The sequence below is a fragment of the Tetrao urogallus genome (genome assembly GCF_951394365.1).
Source record: "Tetrao urogallus genome assembly, chromosome: 3".
NCBI classification, from domain to species: domain Eukaryota; kingdom Metazoa; phylum Chordata; class Aves; order Galliformes; family Phasianidae; genus Tetrao; species Tetrao urogallus.
In genome coordinates this window covers 35,137,036-35,154,335 of record NC_136815.1, presented here as the reverse complement: position 1 = coordinate 35,154,335, position 17,300 = coordinate 35,137,036, and the positions used below count along the sequence as shown (strand labels likewise).

The 17,300-nt window shown below is 34.5% G+C and overlaps 1 protein-coding gene across 1 annotated transcript in view; it reads right to left on the bottom strand.

Annotated features, from left to right (window-relative positions):
• ASPH (aspartate beta-hydroxylase) overlaps nucleotides 1-17,300 on the bottom strand; it is a gene marked incomplete at both ends in the record, with an annotated part of 100,329 nt that overhangs the window by 49,584 nt on the left and 33,445 nt on the right. The window contains 10 exons of the mRNA XM_079533472.1: nucleotides 482-535; nucleotides 1,040-1,087; nucleotides 1,219-1,263; nucleotides 1,989-2,027; nucleotides 3,795-3,839; nucleotides 5,981-6,037; nucleotides 7,654-7,713; nucleotides 8,854-9,015; nucleotides 9,467-9,541; nucleotides 11,194-11,283. Of these exons, the coding sequence (XP_079389598.1) occupies nucleotides 482-535; nucleotides 1,040-1,087; nucleotides 1,219-1,263; nucleotides 1,989-2,027; nucleotides 3,795-3,839; nucleotides 5,981-6,037; nucleotides 7,654-7,713; nucleotides 8,854-9,015; nucleotides 9,467-9,541; nucleotides 11,194-11,283 (675 nt within the window). The remainder of the gene's footprint in view (nucleotides 1-481; nucleotides 536-1,039; nucleotides 1,088-1,218; nucleotides 1,264-1,988; nucleotides 2,028-3,794; nucleotides 3,840-5,980; nucleotides 6,038-7,653; nucleotides 7,714-8,853; nucleotides 9,016-9,466; nucleotides 9,542-11,193; nucleotides 11,284-17,300) is intronic.

Below are 17,300 nucleotides of genomic sequence, written 5' to 3'. Positions count from 1 at the left end.
AGTTATAATACTGACTGTAGCAAATACGAGAAACTGAAGAGGGCAATATATGTTCTGACTCACAAATTCTGTAGTGGTGCCACTCAAAGCTGGGGAAATATTCCCCCTTTCTTCTTTTACGCTCTTTTTCCAGAGTATGCACTACTGATTGCCAGGTGGCAGACAGAGCATGGCAAGAAAATCTTCCAATTCCTAGGACCAACTATGATCGTTTTTATTGTTACAAGTCATGCTGAGCTAGAGCACTCTTGACTTCTAAAACTGCGCTTTCCTAAGCATTTAAAATACTAACATTAGAAAGCAAAGTAAAATAAAAAAGGAACATGCTAGCTTCTAATAACGCAGTTACACCCATCCTTAAAGGAAAAGAAATTCTGTGGCAAAAGAAATTGTGAATATATTTTTACAGTAGAATTCTATTCTATGGTATTTATCTAATTTATATAAAGTAGCAAGATCATGTGAAACATAATATACAAACCTGATTCCTCTGGTCCAGTGGCCACATTATCTTCTTCTGTATGCTTACTTTCTACTGTTATAAATAAATTTAAATATGAAAGTTACACAAAATGCTTAAAATTTTGCTTCTGTTCCTCACCAACCACCCAGTCTCTTTACTATCAAACAAGTAGAAGTTAAACTGAAGGACAAACAAGTTAAAATATCAGTAGCACAAAAGCACCTAAGCACATTTCATATAAAATAAGTTTAGACCCTCTTAGTTAATGACTGCTATCATTCTGCCCCCTCCTCCCAAAAAGGGATTTCAATTATGATTGCCATTACAACAATTTATGAAATGGAAAACTTGAATAAACTATAGCAGCAAATCCCTAGCTATGCTAACACTAAAGCAACAACCACTTTCCTCAAGCTGACTGAATTAAGGTCATGTTTGAAAAATCATCATATTTAATGATATTTTTGACATTAACCACTTCATAGAGAACATTTTCTTGTCTTTTTTAAAAAAACATATTAAGAGATATAAATGGAAGAAAAATGCTTGATTTCTTTATATATAAAAATTTCATACCTGGTAGTTTTTTCTCAATTGTTAAGTCTTCAACAATTTCATCTCTGACTATAAAAAGACAGAAGCACATAGTTAGCTCTCCCTCTCTCAAAAAAAAAAAAACAAAATAAAAACAATACCAAAAAACAACCAAGAAGTGGATAGCAAAAGCACTTCAAGACCACAATAACAATACATACCTGGTTCTGTGGCTTCATGTACTTCCTCAGGAAGGTCTTCAACAGCTAAAAAACATTTAATTCAGAGCAACAACGAAGTCAAGCTCTAAACTGAAGAAACTTACATATAACACAAACGAACAGAGCTCGTACACAGAGATGTTCAACTGTGAACATAAAACTTCAAAAGGGAAGTATGAACTATTATCAATTTTGAGGAAACAAAGTAGTACCTTAAATTTTCTTTCCGTATTTCTATAGAACTACTGTATTTATTAGGTGAATACTTAAGACATACTAACTTTAAAAGCTGACATTAGAAAAAAAACCCTCCTTAGTCTTTCTGAGCATGTCTTTCAGTTTAATTTTTTGCATCATCAACTACATCTGATGGATGTGTGAACAACAAACCCATAACCTTTTCAATTAAAAAACCATGAAGGAACTGATAAGCAGGACAAGAAACAAGAGCAAAGTAAGAGCAAATTTAGAAACACATTTATGAGTTAAAAAGGATCTTTTTGTAAGTGTCTTTACCCTTACAAAGATTACTCATGCTGACTGGCTTTAGTAATGAGCATTAATGCTCATTTAGTAATAGCATCGTCAACAACCTAAATGGCTAACAATGCAGCATTTTGTCACTGTCTACTTCTCCCCTCATTGTATTTCTATTCTTAGGTTTGTGGGCAATTTAACCACACACAAAGATATATATTTTTTTTAATATATGCCATATGTAAATATATTCATGCATACACACAGACATGCATACATACAATAGACTATACCTGTATCTTGAGTCTCGGTCTCTTTCTCGTGTTTTGGTTCTTAAAGGGAAAGAAAAATATGTTGTTGATCTACAGACAAAACTAAAAATAATTTAGCTGTTAGGCATCTAATTCATTTCTTAATTGCAAAGCTCTCAAAAGCTTTCTTTACTCTTGAGGCCTGCACAGATAAATGAATTCTTAATGGAACCCACAGTGGGGAATTCTACATATAAAACTAATACCAAATGTGAACATAATGCTGAAATTCCTGCATTTCTACCCACACAGATATTTAAAACAATGACAACAATAAAACCATCATTCTGCACAACTACAATAATTCACCTACACTCCTATACTTTAAATAAAGAGCTAGTATAGTTTTCATAACTGAACAAGAAACAGGTTAAAAATACTGATTATTTTTACTTCAAATAATGTCTGAAAATAGGTAAGATGCTGGCCATTTATTGTAAGTCTTTGATACATAATAGTGTATTTTAAAATTGAGAACTTCAACATGTATCTAAGCACGCTGAATAATTTCATTATCTTAGCAGGTACTAACCCTCCTAGCAATCATTAGCAAATCATTAACCAAATCAAACTATATTGGAGTAAATCTCCACTGAGCTATTAGCTATGAACAAAATGAGTACAGTACAGTAATACTGAGCTACACAGATACAATGAACTACCGCTGACTTACCATGGTTTTATTAAAGAAAAAAGGGGAGAGAAGGGCTGGCATGAGATGTTCTCAATATTTTATGCCACACAGGCACAAAAGAGATCAGTTAGGGAATTTAACTAATATGTATACTCTACATTTGTTCCACTGTTATAGACTGACTGACCTGACATGGAGTATCAAAGATCAAAAATACCTTATCACAGAACTTATAAGATGAATATGACAACAAGAAAAAAATTAGGACAAAATAATTTCATTTTCTATCACAGAGAGATTATCATAATAATTCAACAGTGAAATAAGGTTTATGATTCAATATATAAAATTTAAATATAACAGTTGTCATACCATGTTCATCATAAACACCATGCTCTCTGTCCTCTGTTCAAAGAAGGGAAAAGAAGTTAATATTAAAATTCATTGAATTTTGAAGAAAATAAAAGATTCAGAATAAAGTCCATTCAGGAAAAAAAAATAATCAAAAATATACTATTTTATACTGTGTTACAGTTCATAATACAAAGAGTTCTCTGCAACTGAAGATCTTACAGTTTTTGTGGGAAAAAATAAGAAGCTTCCTGGTGTTACTAGGTACGACTTCAAAATGATTCATCAAATAATTAGATAATAATAACAAATAATAATAATCAAGTCATGAAATCAACTGTAAATGACCTATAAATCGTAAAGGAAATACCCATCAGTCTTTCTTACATACAGTAAAACTTTACAACATATTGTGGATATTTTTATTTTTACTTTTTAAGAAAGATATCACTTTTTTCCCCCAACAGTTAGATATACCACCGCCAAAAGTCTTTAGCAAATTGAAAATAACTTTTTTTTTTTAATCTACAGAAATATTCCCGTGCAATTTAAAAAATAAATACCCTAAATATGTGTAAATATTAAATATTATATTATATTATTAAATATAATATATTATATTATTAAATATTATAACCCTCAAAATACTGTTCTGCTCATTTTGCCAGACCTCCATTCGTATTTTTTTAAGATTACACTAATAAACTGATGCTATATACCAGCTCCAATCTGGGAGGACAGGAAAGGGGACAGCTTTTTTTGAGGATAAAATTCACTGAAAAAAGTACGATTTTGGATTGTACCTGTGTAGTGTTCAACAGCATCTTCTAATGTTAGCTCAGCATTACCTTAAATAAAAATATTCAATATTTTATGTTTCTGTCAAATTTTCATGCATCAGCTAAATAGCACAAGTTAAAAAAATCATATCAGGCTCAAAAACAACAGAAACATGCATGTAAGAATAAACATCACAATATTTATTCGAAAGTCACAGCTAGGTGATAAAACACATCCATGAGCTAGACCACAACATAGTAAGTTATTTGCATATTTGTATTATTATATGTATTATTGTATAAGCATGTCTGTATTATTATTAGGAATGCATGTAGGTTGCTGATAATCATAGAATGGCTTGGGTTGGAAGGAACCTTTCAGATCATCTAGATCCAATCCCCTGCTATAGGCAGGGACACTTCCCACTAGAACAGACTGCCCAAAGCCCCATTCAGCCTGGCCTTGAGTGCTTCTAGTGAGGGAGCACCCACAACCTCTCTGGGCAACTTGTTCCAGTGTCTCACCACTCTCACAGTAAAGAATTTCTTTTAATATCTAGTCTAAATCTGCCCCCTTGTAATACTGGAAGACCACTATAAGGTCTCCTCTGAGCCTTCTCCGGGCTGAAAAGCCTCAACTCTCTCAGACTGCCCTCACAGGGGAGGTGTTCTAGCCCTCTGATCATCTTCATGGCACTCCTCCAGACTCGCTCCAACAGCTCCATGTCCTTCTTGTGTTGAAAGCCCTTGAACTGGATGCAGTATAACAGGTGGGGTCTCAAGAGAACAGAGCAGGGGGACAGAATCACCTCCCTTGACTGTTGGTCACACTTCTCTTGATGTGGTTGGCCTGGGCTGCAAGCGCACACTGTCTGCTCACACTGAGTTTTTCATCAACCAACACTCTCAAATCCTTCTTCGCAGGGGCTTTCAAGCCATTCTCCGCCCATTCTTATCTCTGCTTGAGATTGCCCCAGCAAAGTGCAGGGCCTTGCACTCAACCTTGTTGGAAGTTCATGAAGCCGGCATGGGCCCACCTCTCAAGCCTATTCAGGTCCCTCTAGATAGCATCTCTTCCCTCTAAGCGCGTGAACCTCACCACTCAGCTTGGTGTGACCTGGAAACTTGCTGAGGGTACACTTGATCTCACTGTGCATGTCACCTACAAAGATGTCCCAGTAATGATCTGTGAGGAATGCCACTCATCAGCAGTCTCCACTTGGACATTCAGCCACTGACCACAACTCTCTGTGTGTGACCATCCAGTCAATTCCTTATCCAGGGAGATGTCCATCCATCAGATCCATTGTTCTCCAATCTGGAGACAGGATATTGTCAAGGACAGTGTCAAACACAAATCCAGGTAGATGTCAGTTGCTCTTCCTTTATTCACTGATGCTGTAACACCATAAAAGGCCAATAAGTTTGTCAGGAATGAGTTGCTCTTGTTGAAGGCACATTATTTACCAGCAATCACCTTGTCTTTATTTTCCATGTGCTTTAGTTGGGCCTTCAAGAGGATCTGCTCCATGACTTTACCAGGCACAGAGGTAAGAATGATGGGCCTGTAGTTCCCTGAATCTTCTTTTTTACCCTTCTTGAAAATGGGCGTTACGTTTGCCTTTTCCTGTCAGTGGAAATTCACCAGACTGTAATGACCTTTCAGATAAGATTGATAGCTTGTAGCTTGGCAAGTTCAATCCACCAGTTCCCTCAAAACCTACAGATGGATTTTGTCGGGTCCCATGGACTTGTGAACCTTCAGGTTCTTTAGATGGTCTCAAATCTTATCTTCTTTCTGGGAAGATCTTGTATCACCCAGTTCTTTCCTTTCTGCAGCTGGCATGGTGCAGCTAAAGCTCTTGCCAGTGAAGACTGAGGCAAAGAAGTAATTGAGCACCTCAGCTTTCCCCTTGTGACCAGGAGCTCCAGTTTCCTTGGGGATCTCAGCTCACATCTTCCCTAGCCCAGCCTAGCATAATAATCTATTACTTACTCTAGCAAATACTTTGCAAGTGTTTGTGGATTGGATTAATGGAATCCTTTGTATATAACTGTAATGGTAACATAGACGCAAAAAACAATTTTTATTTGATACTACTTGAAAAATCTGTTTAAAAATAAAACTGTGACATAACAGTAAATGACACATTACTTCAAAACCTGCTTAAAGAATTGATTACAGTCTGAATTTATGAAAATGTACAAACCTGGAGCTTCTGGATCACTTACTGTGTTTTCCAAACCCATATCATATTCATAAGAAACTGAAAATTGAATATGAAAAAATATATTTTTTCAATACCCACTGTTTTAACTTGCATCAATAATACATCTTTCAATAGCTCCATTTATATATCTAGTAGAAAACTATTAAATCAAAATCTTACAAATTGATGTTTGACACTAGACAAATAGCAATCTAATGGAAAGCGCTGGATCCTTCTGCTGTAACAGGCAAAAAAAATTGTTGCTATCATATTTGGTATAAAAAGAGAATGTAAAATGCAGAACTAGCATTGGGACAAAGAAAATAAACCTAGTTTAAACTGAAATTCACTGAAACTTGATTTAAATGGAATAGAATGCTTATGCTATATAGAGGCATTAGTAGCATTCAGAAGAAGACTCTTCTCAGCACGGAAATTTCAATGATCCAGCTGGATCTCAATAGATGGATTAATAGGTAAGATTACCCACACCACATCCTTATCTCTAAACTGGAGAGATATGGATTTGAAGGCTGGACTATTTGGTGGATAAAGACTTTATTGGACAGTTACAGCCAGAGTGCTGGTTAACTGTCTCTCTAGAGAGAGGCTGGAGACAAGTGGTGTCCCTCCCAGGGATCTGTCTTAGAATTGGTGCTCTTTAATTTATGAATGACACAGACTGTGGGATCAAGAGCAGTCTCAGCAAGTTTGTGGATGACACCAAGGTGAGTAGTGCCGTTGATACAACATAAGGAAGAGATGTCATAAAAAGGGACCTGGGCAAATTTGAGAAGTGGGCCCACAAGAACCTAATGAGGTTCGACAAGGCAAAGTGCAAGGTGTTACACCTGGGTCAGAGCAATCCCACACATATGTATGGACTGGGAGAAGAAACTGAGAGCAACCCTGTATAGGAGGATCTGTGGGCAGATGAAAAGCTGGAAAAGAGACAGCAGTGTACGCTTAGAGTCCACAAGGCCAAATGCACCTTGGGCTGCATCAAGAGCAGCAGGCAGCAGAGTGAGGTGATTGCCTGCCTGTGCTCTGCACTTGTGAGGCCCCATCTAGACCACTGTATCCAGGCCTGAGGCCCTCAGCATAAGAAAGATGCAGATCTGATTAAACACAGTGTGATGAAGACTAGAAGCTAACTGTACTAGTATACGTAACACTTAAGAATGTTTAAAGATAAATTAGGGTGTACAGAATGATAGTGCAAAGATAGTTCCACATCAAGCCTGTGGAGGTTACTGGCTCTGACAGCATAACATTGCAACACTTCAAATAGTTCTGAATGGAAGGTTATGAACTGAATACTTCTGAAACACATGAGAGCACCAGTTCCTGACTAAAGACAAAAATAATAGACCAGAGGAACCCCAGCAATGTAGAATGTTACAAGACAGTAATACATAAAGTACTATTTTATGTATTATTTATTATTTATTTATTTATACTGTATCTGTTAAGAATCACTTGTCATAGCAGATATGATACAGTCATTTCAGTGAAAATAAAAATATATAAGACAAGTCAAGAACATTAGTTTGGAGAATAAACATTTTCAAAATTATCTGTTATTAAATCAATTTAGCATTTTGTATTTTGCTTTCTCTTACCATTTCTGACACAAAGCTAATATTATTGACTTTGGAAACATAAAATTATACCTGGAGCTTCGTATGTCTCAGGTTCTGTTGCTCCAGGATCATCTGCTACAAAATCAGCATCTAAGAAATAGACATATTTAAAAATTCCTGGTTTTGTGAAACCCTTTAACAGAATATTATGCATGAATAGTAACATTTCTAAGCAGAAATAGTAAGTAGATTTATTCTATTGCCAGAAAGATATTCATATAGATTGAAATAATAATCATGTATGTTATACTGAGAATACACATACACTAAACACATTTGCTCTGGAAAAGATGGCTGTTCCTACAGAAATTTTCATCTCCCAAATTCAGGTCTGCTGTTGGAAAATCAGACTTCATGAGAGATTCAATGTAAAGAACAAAAGAACATATTTATATTGCCTTCTTAAAAATTATTTCCAAGATTTAAAATAACTGGAATTTGAATATTCAATGTATTTCCTACTGTAGCTTACACCATGAAGAACAGAAGACAAACAAACAAGGAGGACTAGAAGACTGAAAGGATTTACTTCAGCTGAGATGAAAGAATCTCAGCATACTTTCAGTAATCAGAGCATGTAGACAGCAATCATTACATGAGTTTTTCAAAAAGAGGTCTTAAAAATATATGCACAATTGTCAGTACTGCAGACAAAAGCATTCAGATGTACTTTTCCCTCAATCTGAATTAAACCAGATGATTCTTCTGTAATATTACAGTTTGTAACAGCCTGTTGATATCTCAAAGCAGCAGGGTATGAATATCCTCATTATACTACAGCATGTTCTTTGCAAGACTTGGAATATTGCTCACATACAACATTCTCTTCAAGTGTCACATTACAAGGGAAATACACTGAGAACGCCTATAAGAAATGCGTAAAATTTAACATAAAAAAAGCTTCTTGAGTATAGAAGCAAGCTCAATCTTCAGATATTCTTCACTGATACTATCACTTCAGATATTGTATGAGCACTTTTATTTGGGGTGAAATGCATAGCTGGAACACAGATTAATTTTGTTGTCTGAAAGCCAACACAGCAGTAAGCTTACTATAACTTACAGCTACCTGGATCAGAACATCTTTAAAGCATTCCAATATTTTCCAAGACTCTGTGGCAAGCAGAAATTATTTCTCATTAAATTAAAGACACTTGACTCTTATTTAAATTTGTCTGCTTGAATTTTTGTGAACATTTAATTTTTAAATATATTTAGTCATTCAAATACCTTTCTGAAATGAGTCTGGTATCTCATAATCCTCTGTCACTTCATTCTCTAATTCTCTAAGCATGTCATCTGTTGCAGGAGCTTCAAATGTTTCTGCATGTATTTCTTCCTTCTCTTGCCACTGGTCAGTTATGCTTTCATCTACATCTTCATGGCCCTCTCCTAATCAAGAATATAAATTTTTAGATAACACATACTCACTGGTACACTCTACTAGAATAAAAAAAGTTCAGCTTTCAACACAACTACCGCGTTTTTCTACTACTCCACAACAGAGGATACAACTTGACTGCCTCTTACAGTAAGTATAAGTCCAAAGTGTCTGCACTGACTGATCAGTGTCTTCATTGTTCACGAATAAAAACAATTCCTCTTTACCCATTCTTGCACTGTACAGAGTGTTTCTGTGAACTCTCTGAATTAAAAAGTTACCATTTCAGGATTTGTTGAGTGAATTTTCAAGACATTCTTGGAAAATCACAAACTATTTGATTAGAACGTCTTGTGCAGGTAAAAATACCTTGAGTGCATACAATAAATAAATAAATAAACCAATTTAAAAAAGGATCACATTTTATAACTCGTCAGTGATGTCTAAATGTTAATTCATTACCAGGCTGGGAATGGAGAGCATCATGAAGAACAGGCTGAATTTCCTCTTCCAATTCTACATCAAGATTCTTGTGCTCTAAAGGGATCATAAATTGCAGTGAAGGTAAGTACAAAATAGAAATTATTAACACTAAAGCAAGGCTTGCAGCTTTCAGTAGCCTCCATAAAGTTCTTACTCCTTTCCATCAATTTCCACAAATTCAGATAAACCTCTGCATTTTGTTTACTGTCCAATAAAGCAAATATTGCATTGACTACATCAAATGAATTGAAAGAATTATTCTACGTAGATTTCCTGCATATTTTTTTTTCAGCAGCAATAACAGTTGCAACTCGAGATAACTGTAAAAACCATGAATTCTCTTCTATGAATTCACCTGTTATTTTCCTATGATTTAGGCAGCAGTAGTAACATGCAGTTTTTGACAACACAATATCATTTGCACAAGTGGCGTTTTGCTTGTTTTAGAAGTAGGGGAAATAAATATTAACATTACAATACCAAGGACTTCTCCCAGCATAGCAGCCTAAATCACAAACTGTTTCCAGGGACAAGCAATAATCATTGAATACACCAGCCCATGACATAACTGGATTCTGTGCTAAAAGTTACCTTCATATAAATATCCTGAAAAATTGCACTGAGAAACTCCATGGCACAAAACCAGTCCAAATGCATTTTCAGATAAAATACCAAAACATTTGTAAAAGAAAGTTGGGGGTGGAATAGACAGGAAATTACACCTTAGTTATATATTTTATAATGACTTCAGTAATTCAAGTCTTTTAAACAGATTCTATATTACATTTTATTAACCATATGCTCCACATTTGTGGATTATTGTGTTAGCTATACATAAAGATGAAACAGGGTAAGCCTCTTCCTGGAACTGGAAAAAAATACACTGTGAATTATAGGAAAGTGTAAATTGCATATCCAAAAGTTGACATTTAACATTTTTTTCCCCTAAATTCCTCTTGAATCTAATAAATTTTACTAATATTTGAGGGGCTTTAAAATATTTGTGACTTTTTTCTAATACTAAGAATATACTTATTCTAATTTTTATATACTATTAGTTTCAGTGGGAGAGTGAATATTTGATTAATCTTCTCAAGCAATTCCATTTTTAGTTGAAGTTTAAAACAACATAAAATGTTGAAATTACTAGAATTAAATGGCAGACCTTTCTATTCTTGTCAGATTAGTTGAGAAACTGTAAACAGTCTTACTATAAAAGTCATATTTAGAAGGAACAGCTGCTGTACTGCTACTTCTATATTTTTCCTTTTTCCTCTTCCCCAAATAGGAAAATGAATTCTATTCATTTTGATATCTAATTTTTATGTTTTATCTGGAGAATCTGCTGTTATTCTGACTGTGTATATGGTTGCACACATACAAAGACCATAACTATACACCAGCAAAAAGTCTCTCTGCTGTGATATGGTTTTAACAGCAACCATGAGAAGTGAGGAGAGTACAATCTATACTTTGTGTAAGCAATAAACTCTTACTGTAATAAAATCTCTACTGACTTACAAAAAGTTATTAACGGTCACTCCAGTTGAATGTTATAATGTATAAACAATACATAAAAGTGATTAAAGATTTTATTTTCTACCCAAAGAAATACCACAATGAGTTTGCATACTGAAGAAACAGAATACTAAATCAAGCGAAACATTGAGTCTTTTGCTTCATCTGTGGTTTATGAAAAACCTTACCTGATTTGATGAATGACTCCTCAGCGGGTTGAATGGTCTCCTCAGATACTGGGGATGCTGGCTGTTCTGGGACAGATCTTTCTTTTAGGCCTGCATTTTTCAGTTATAAAGTTATCTTTAGGCTTTTTTATTATTGTTTGATTGACTTATAAGTTGTTTCAACTACATCAGCAGCAACTACAGTTAAAATTAACTGACATTAAACACTTGAAAATTCATTTCAACAATCAATTGTAACAGCAGGGCTGTCCTGATATTTAGTGTACACAAAAACCAAAGTGTATTGAGATAATAAACAAATATACATTTTAAAGGTAGACACACAATGAGAAAAATATGGACAGAAATTTAAGCATCTGTTTTTAATTCAGGGTAAGCAAAACAAGTTACTGTGCTATTCTCAAGACCTATTTAGTATCCAAAAGAGAAACAGGCAACAGGTTTTTCCTTACAATCTTTGGAAAAAAGTGCTTTATATGATCACTTTTATATTTTATAAATAACTAATTTGAAATTTAGGATATGAAGCTCATACTGAGAATATGCTTTCATAACTTCAAAGATCTGATAAAGAGAATTGTAGTTTCTTCAAAATATAGCAATGTCACTCTAATTTCTCCTGACACTTAAGTAACTGCACAAAAAATATGACTGATGACGTTTCACCACAACGTGGTTTACTATCCATATCACTGAATCTTTCTCGATCCAAACACCATGAAAAAAAAAAGCAACAAATAACAGCAATGATCAGTACAAAGGTAAGAGATGGAAAGAAAGACAATTAATATCTTACTCAGACAAACACCTGCTCAAGAATGATATGTTCATTAGTTACAACTTATAGCCCTAGTTACATGAAGTACAGTGAGAAGTCGGAAAGATGATCCCACATCTTAAGACAGCACATCCACAAGAAAGAATGTATTGGTATTAGCCTAATCCTCCTCTCCATCATTCCTCAGGAAAAAATCAAGCAAGACTGAAATAAGAGATGTGGATGCAGGGATAAACTCCCCTCCCTCAACCCCTCCCATGAGGACAGTCAACTCAGCAGAACAGCCTAAGCAGAAAGGTGCACTCGCATCCTTTTATTTTTTCAAGACAGTACTGGGTAATGCTCAGAGTAAGATGGTCTTACTCCGAGTTGACCCTGTTTTGAGCAGGATGTTTGAATAAAGACCTCCTAAGGACCCTTCAAAACTGAACTTTCCCATGACCATACGACACCTTTAGCAGATTTACATAGGAGTTCTGAGATCATAGAACCACTTGGATTGAAAGGGACCCCAAGGATCATCAAGCTTCAACCCGTGCCACGTGCAGGACCACCAACCTCCATATCTAATACTAGACCAGGCTGTCCAGGGTCCCATCCAACCTGGCCTTGAACACTTCCACTTTCTTAAACAGACACACACACACGCACACACACACCCCTCCCCAAAACAAACTAGTTTCAAAAGAGTTGTATTAAAAAAAGCCCTGAGCCCTGTATATACAAATTGTAAAAAGCAGAAATCACACTACAATAAGCATTCCTTCACTGCTAACCCTGAAGTAAAAGTATCTTGAGAAGTTGACTAACTGCAGTAGAAGTAGCATATTTCAAGTCAGTTTGGCTTTAGAAATATTATGTCTCTATCAGAGCCAAACATATCTCAATTAGGTCTTATATGCCCCTACACAGCTTTGTCTACTCTAGAGAGATTTCATTATTTTGCAGCATGAGAAGCACATGTACTTATTCCATTATCCCATCTATACAAAATGGAATCAGGAAAAAAAAAAAAAAAAAAGACCAAAAAAAGACTTAATTCTACTTTTTTTTTTTTTTTTTTTTTTTAATATAATCTGCATTTCATCAGGCAACTGAGTTCTATCTAGAAGCACTGAAATTAAGAATCCACCTCTATGAAATCAAGACCAGAATTTACACTTCACTGTTAGTTAACTTTCTCCAATGTCATATAAAATACTGGAGTATTATGGCATTACATTCATGGCTACAAGAGTAGGATGCTACTTATTTCCACAATCATCACTAATTATGAAATACGAAGAAAAAAAGCAGTTATTTATATTCACCACCACTTCAGACTTCAGGATGTTGGAAGAGTCGAAGGCGCAACGCTACTTACACAAATGCAGTTCACTTTCTTTACATATACAGTTACTGAAGTAAGTCTCCATAGCTTCTGATAACACACGCACCCAATACAGACAACCATTTATTCTGCTCCACAAATGATAAGCGAATGCAAAGTATTTTTAAAACACATTCAGTATCTCAGTCAGAACACATTTAGAATAGGTAAAATGAAAGAAATGATGAGGAAGAATATTTCTTTGTTTTTGCTTGCACATCTCTCATCTTTGCTTTCAAGCTTCATGTAGATCTACTGTGTGTGTGTGTGTCTATCACCAATTCCTGTTTAATCCTGTTGTATATATAACACTGTCATTTACTTTTTGTAACACACTATTCGCTCTCTTTCTAATCAAAACAAAGTTGCACTCAATTTTAACTTGTGGGGAATTTTTTCATCCTATGTTGTAACTTGACACATTATATTGAATGACAACAGTATTTCGTAGTGCTATACGGAACAGCAAAACATATCCATGGAAAAAAACCCTCATTTTACTGTATAGCCTTAAGTGCTGCTCACACAGAATGTTCTTTGAAAAAGCAACTTATTTAGGATGAGATAAACATTTGGGGCATAGATGTTAAGATACAGTAACCTTAAACATAACTCATTTTAAAATTTCATTCACAGTTATACCTCCTGCCATATCAGGGAGGAAAATAGAAGTGATGTGCATTTACCACTGTGCCATTATCCTCGAGAAGTGTCATTTGTGTATTCCACTATCAAATATGTCTCTTACAGTCTCGTAAAGCAAGGATGAATAAACACATCTCTATCCTGACTGAAACCTGAAAAAGAATACTCATTATGCAAGTGCATTCAGTAAAATCTTCTTTTAAGTCTTTTTGCACACACACACCCCCTTTCAAAAATGTTTTGTCTGAAAAATCAATCAAATCAAATCAATCAAGCAGACTGTATCTTACCCTAGTACAGGAATAAAAGCGTATTACAGACATGTATGTGCTATTAATTGTTTGACATAACTGTATTGCCAACACTGGTACAGAAAACTTAAGCAGAACCAAGTACACAGTATAGGAATCAACCTCCAGGACTTTAATTTTACACCACACCAACATGCTCAAACATTTTACACCACATAACCATGCTCAACTTCACTCCTTAGTTTTTGTTCTGGGTTTTTTTTTTTTTTTTTTTTTTTTCTCCTTTAGAATGATACTGCAGTATTATAATAATAAATCTTCAAATTTCTTTACAAGTTCTGTTTAAATTGTGCAATTTTATTGAAGAATTCTTATTTCAGCATGCTAGCAACATTGTTTATCTAGTAAAACAGGAAATATTCCTTTCCTAATATAAGCTTGTAAGCAAGTACAGATTCAATAATATACTGAAATGTATGTCTGAAGAAACATTTTCTAACTTCATTGACTCAAATGAAACTGCTAGATAAATCATTTCTTGATAATAAAAATACAGAAGCTGTAACAGCAAGCTAACACAGGAGATGGCTTACAGAAGTATCGAGTACTTGTAAAGTGTTATTGGAAGAAAATAAGAATTGCAAAAGATACAAACCGTTCCCTAATTAAGCCAGAATACAATAATAGCAGCAAATCCCTACTCTTAAAATGTAATAGAAATCCATCAGTACCCGTCAAAACTGAAATAAGGGGTCTAATTTTTGAAGTATTCATTATTAGAACCTTGGAAAATTTAGGTCACCTGAAAAATGACAATGAAGCAAGTTTGCATATCTTTTAGATCTGAAAAGAACAAATAAACAGAATATATTGCCACAGGACAATTTAAAAAACAGCGGTAGCAATTATACATAATAAATAAAGTTGGATCATGTATCTGTATACAACACAGTCTTCCCAGTCCACTTCAGGAAGCAAAGTTTAGCAAAGAATTAATTTACAGTTAGTTGCTAAATTCCTATGACAATATACTCTATTAGTGCTCATCTTGGTTGTTTTTGTCAAACAAGTATTTTCATACTGTTTGTATCCCGATAATCCTCCTGACATTGCTTTTAAACTTGTACTTGATACACAATACCAATACAGCAACATTTTAATAAATGGATACAAAGAAAGAAAAATAGATCAGGTTTAGAATTTGCTTGAAGTAACTGGCATGAATTGGATACATTCAACATACATTAATAGCCAGGTATATTAACATATGTACACATTCGAGTTTCACAGCAGACATTTTTGCTTTGTGTTTACAAAGCACAGTTTTCAAAAAAATAATCTTTGTTCACACTTATTTCCAGAAAGCATTAATTTCTCATTGCCATATTTACTACACACTGATAAATACACTGTATCTCTCATTCTTGAGTCTGTTCCAAATTAGCACAATCAGAACTTTGTTTACTTCTTTTCTTTCTTGTCTTCCTTTGCTGAGCTTTCAGAAATTTTAGATGGATTTTTAACCATCTTTTTTGATTCTTTTTCTTTTCCCACCTGAGCAGCACCAGCCTTTTCACCAGCTGCTTTTTTTGTTGTTTCCTTGGGTTTTACATTTTTCTCTAGAGCCTTTTCCTTTTCCTTTCCTCTGTCTTTTTTAAGCTTTTCAGACTCTTTCTTTAATTTATTTGTATCAACAGCTTTCTTCTCCTTTCGCTCAGCAGCATCTTTTCCTTTTCTGGCTTTCTTTTTGTCTTCTTCATCCTTCGTTTCCTCCTTCTTGGATTCCTGCTTCTCCTTTAATTTCTTGAGTGGTTCTGCAATTGTTTCTTTTACTTTTTAGTTTTTCCATTAAAAAAGAGGAAATGTTCAGTAAGAGAATCATTCTAAAATCAGAGGACATTTTATGAACAAGTCTAAATGCTTTGATAATCTTCACACTTGATATTTGTTAGGTGCCACGTTAAACTTCTACATGTATTTAAAACTTAATTTTAACAAATTAGTTTTGACTTTCAGCAATATCCCACACCATGCAGACAGTAATCTCAGCTAAATATAAGTGCATCCAAACAAAACGCTGATCTAGAAAAAAAAACATGCCTCTATTATCTTGCTGCAGAATGCTAAAACCTTTTCATCTGTGGGTTTGAAACGAACAATAAATTTTTAATCTTTGGCAACGTTATGGCTGCCTTAAGGGTCTAGAAATGTAAAGAACATCAGCAATTCTGGTTGTTACAACAGAATTGCTTACCATACCACATTCCTGACATTATCTCAGATTAAGCCGAGACTTAAAGTTTCCTAGATATGTACTTCTTAATTACTGTGTACCTATTTCCCATATTTCTGAAGAAGAAAAAGTGTTCTGGTGGATTAAATCAGCCCAAAAAGAGATGTTTAACTGATTTCATTGACTGTGGACAAATGAAAAGTAACAACAGCATATCAATTTGTACATCTTTTCCATATGTGGCCTTAAAAGCAATAGTTTGATTTAATCGATTTATTTACTTGTGTAAAAAACTTTTTTGGAGTTCTCTCTCAAGTGATACAATTGAAATAGAGAAAATATGCACATGTGGCTGTAATTCGGTATCTAGATAATGTGTCAACTGAATAGTCAGAATAGCATTCTCAGAACTGAGATGTTCTATGTTCATTTCCAGTTTGTTCAGTTTTGAAAATCATTGTCAGAATTCTCCAGAACATTTTTTTCATCTCTCAAAAGAATTCAGAAATCTCTGCATGCAGTATTTGTATTTAATTTAATTACTACTATTCCCACATTATTGGAAAATAAAAGCCATAAAGATTTTGTACATAAAACACAATAATTCTATTTTTATTCAGACTTTTGAAAAAAATTAAGGTTTTCTGAACAGAGACCAGAGTCTCTTGTAACACTTCCCTCTGCCTCTATCACCTACATAACTTTTCTGTGCTGTGATGTGAAGAATTGAATCACACAGCTCAGCCTAAAAGGAACAACATCCTATTTCCTTCCAGTACTTTTTTTGGCATAAAGCATTTAGAAATTATCACACCATTTCTTCATTCTCAT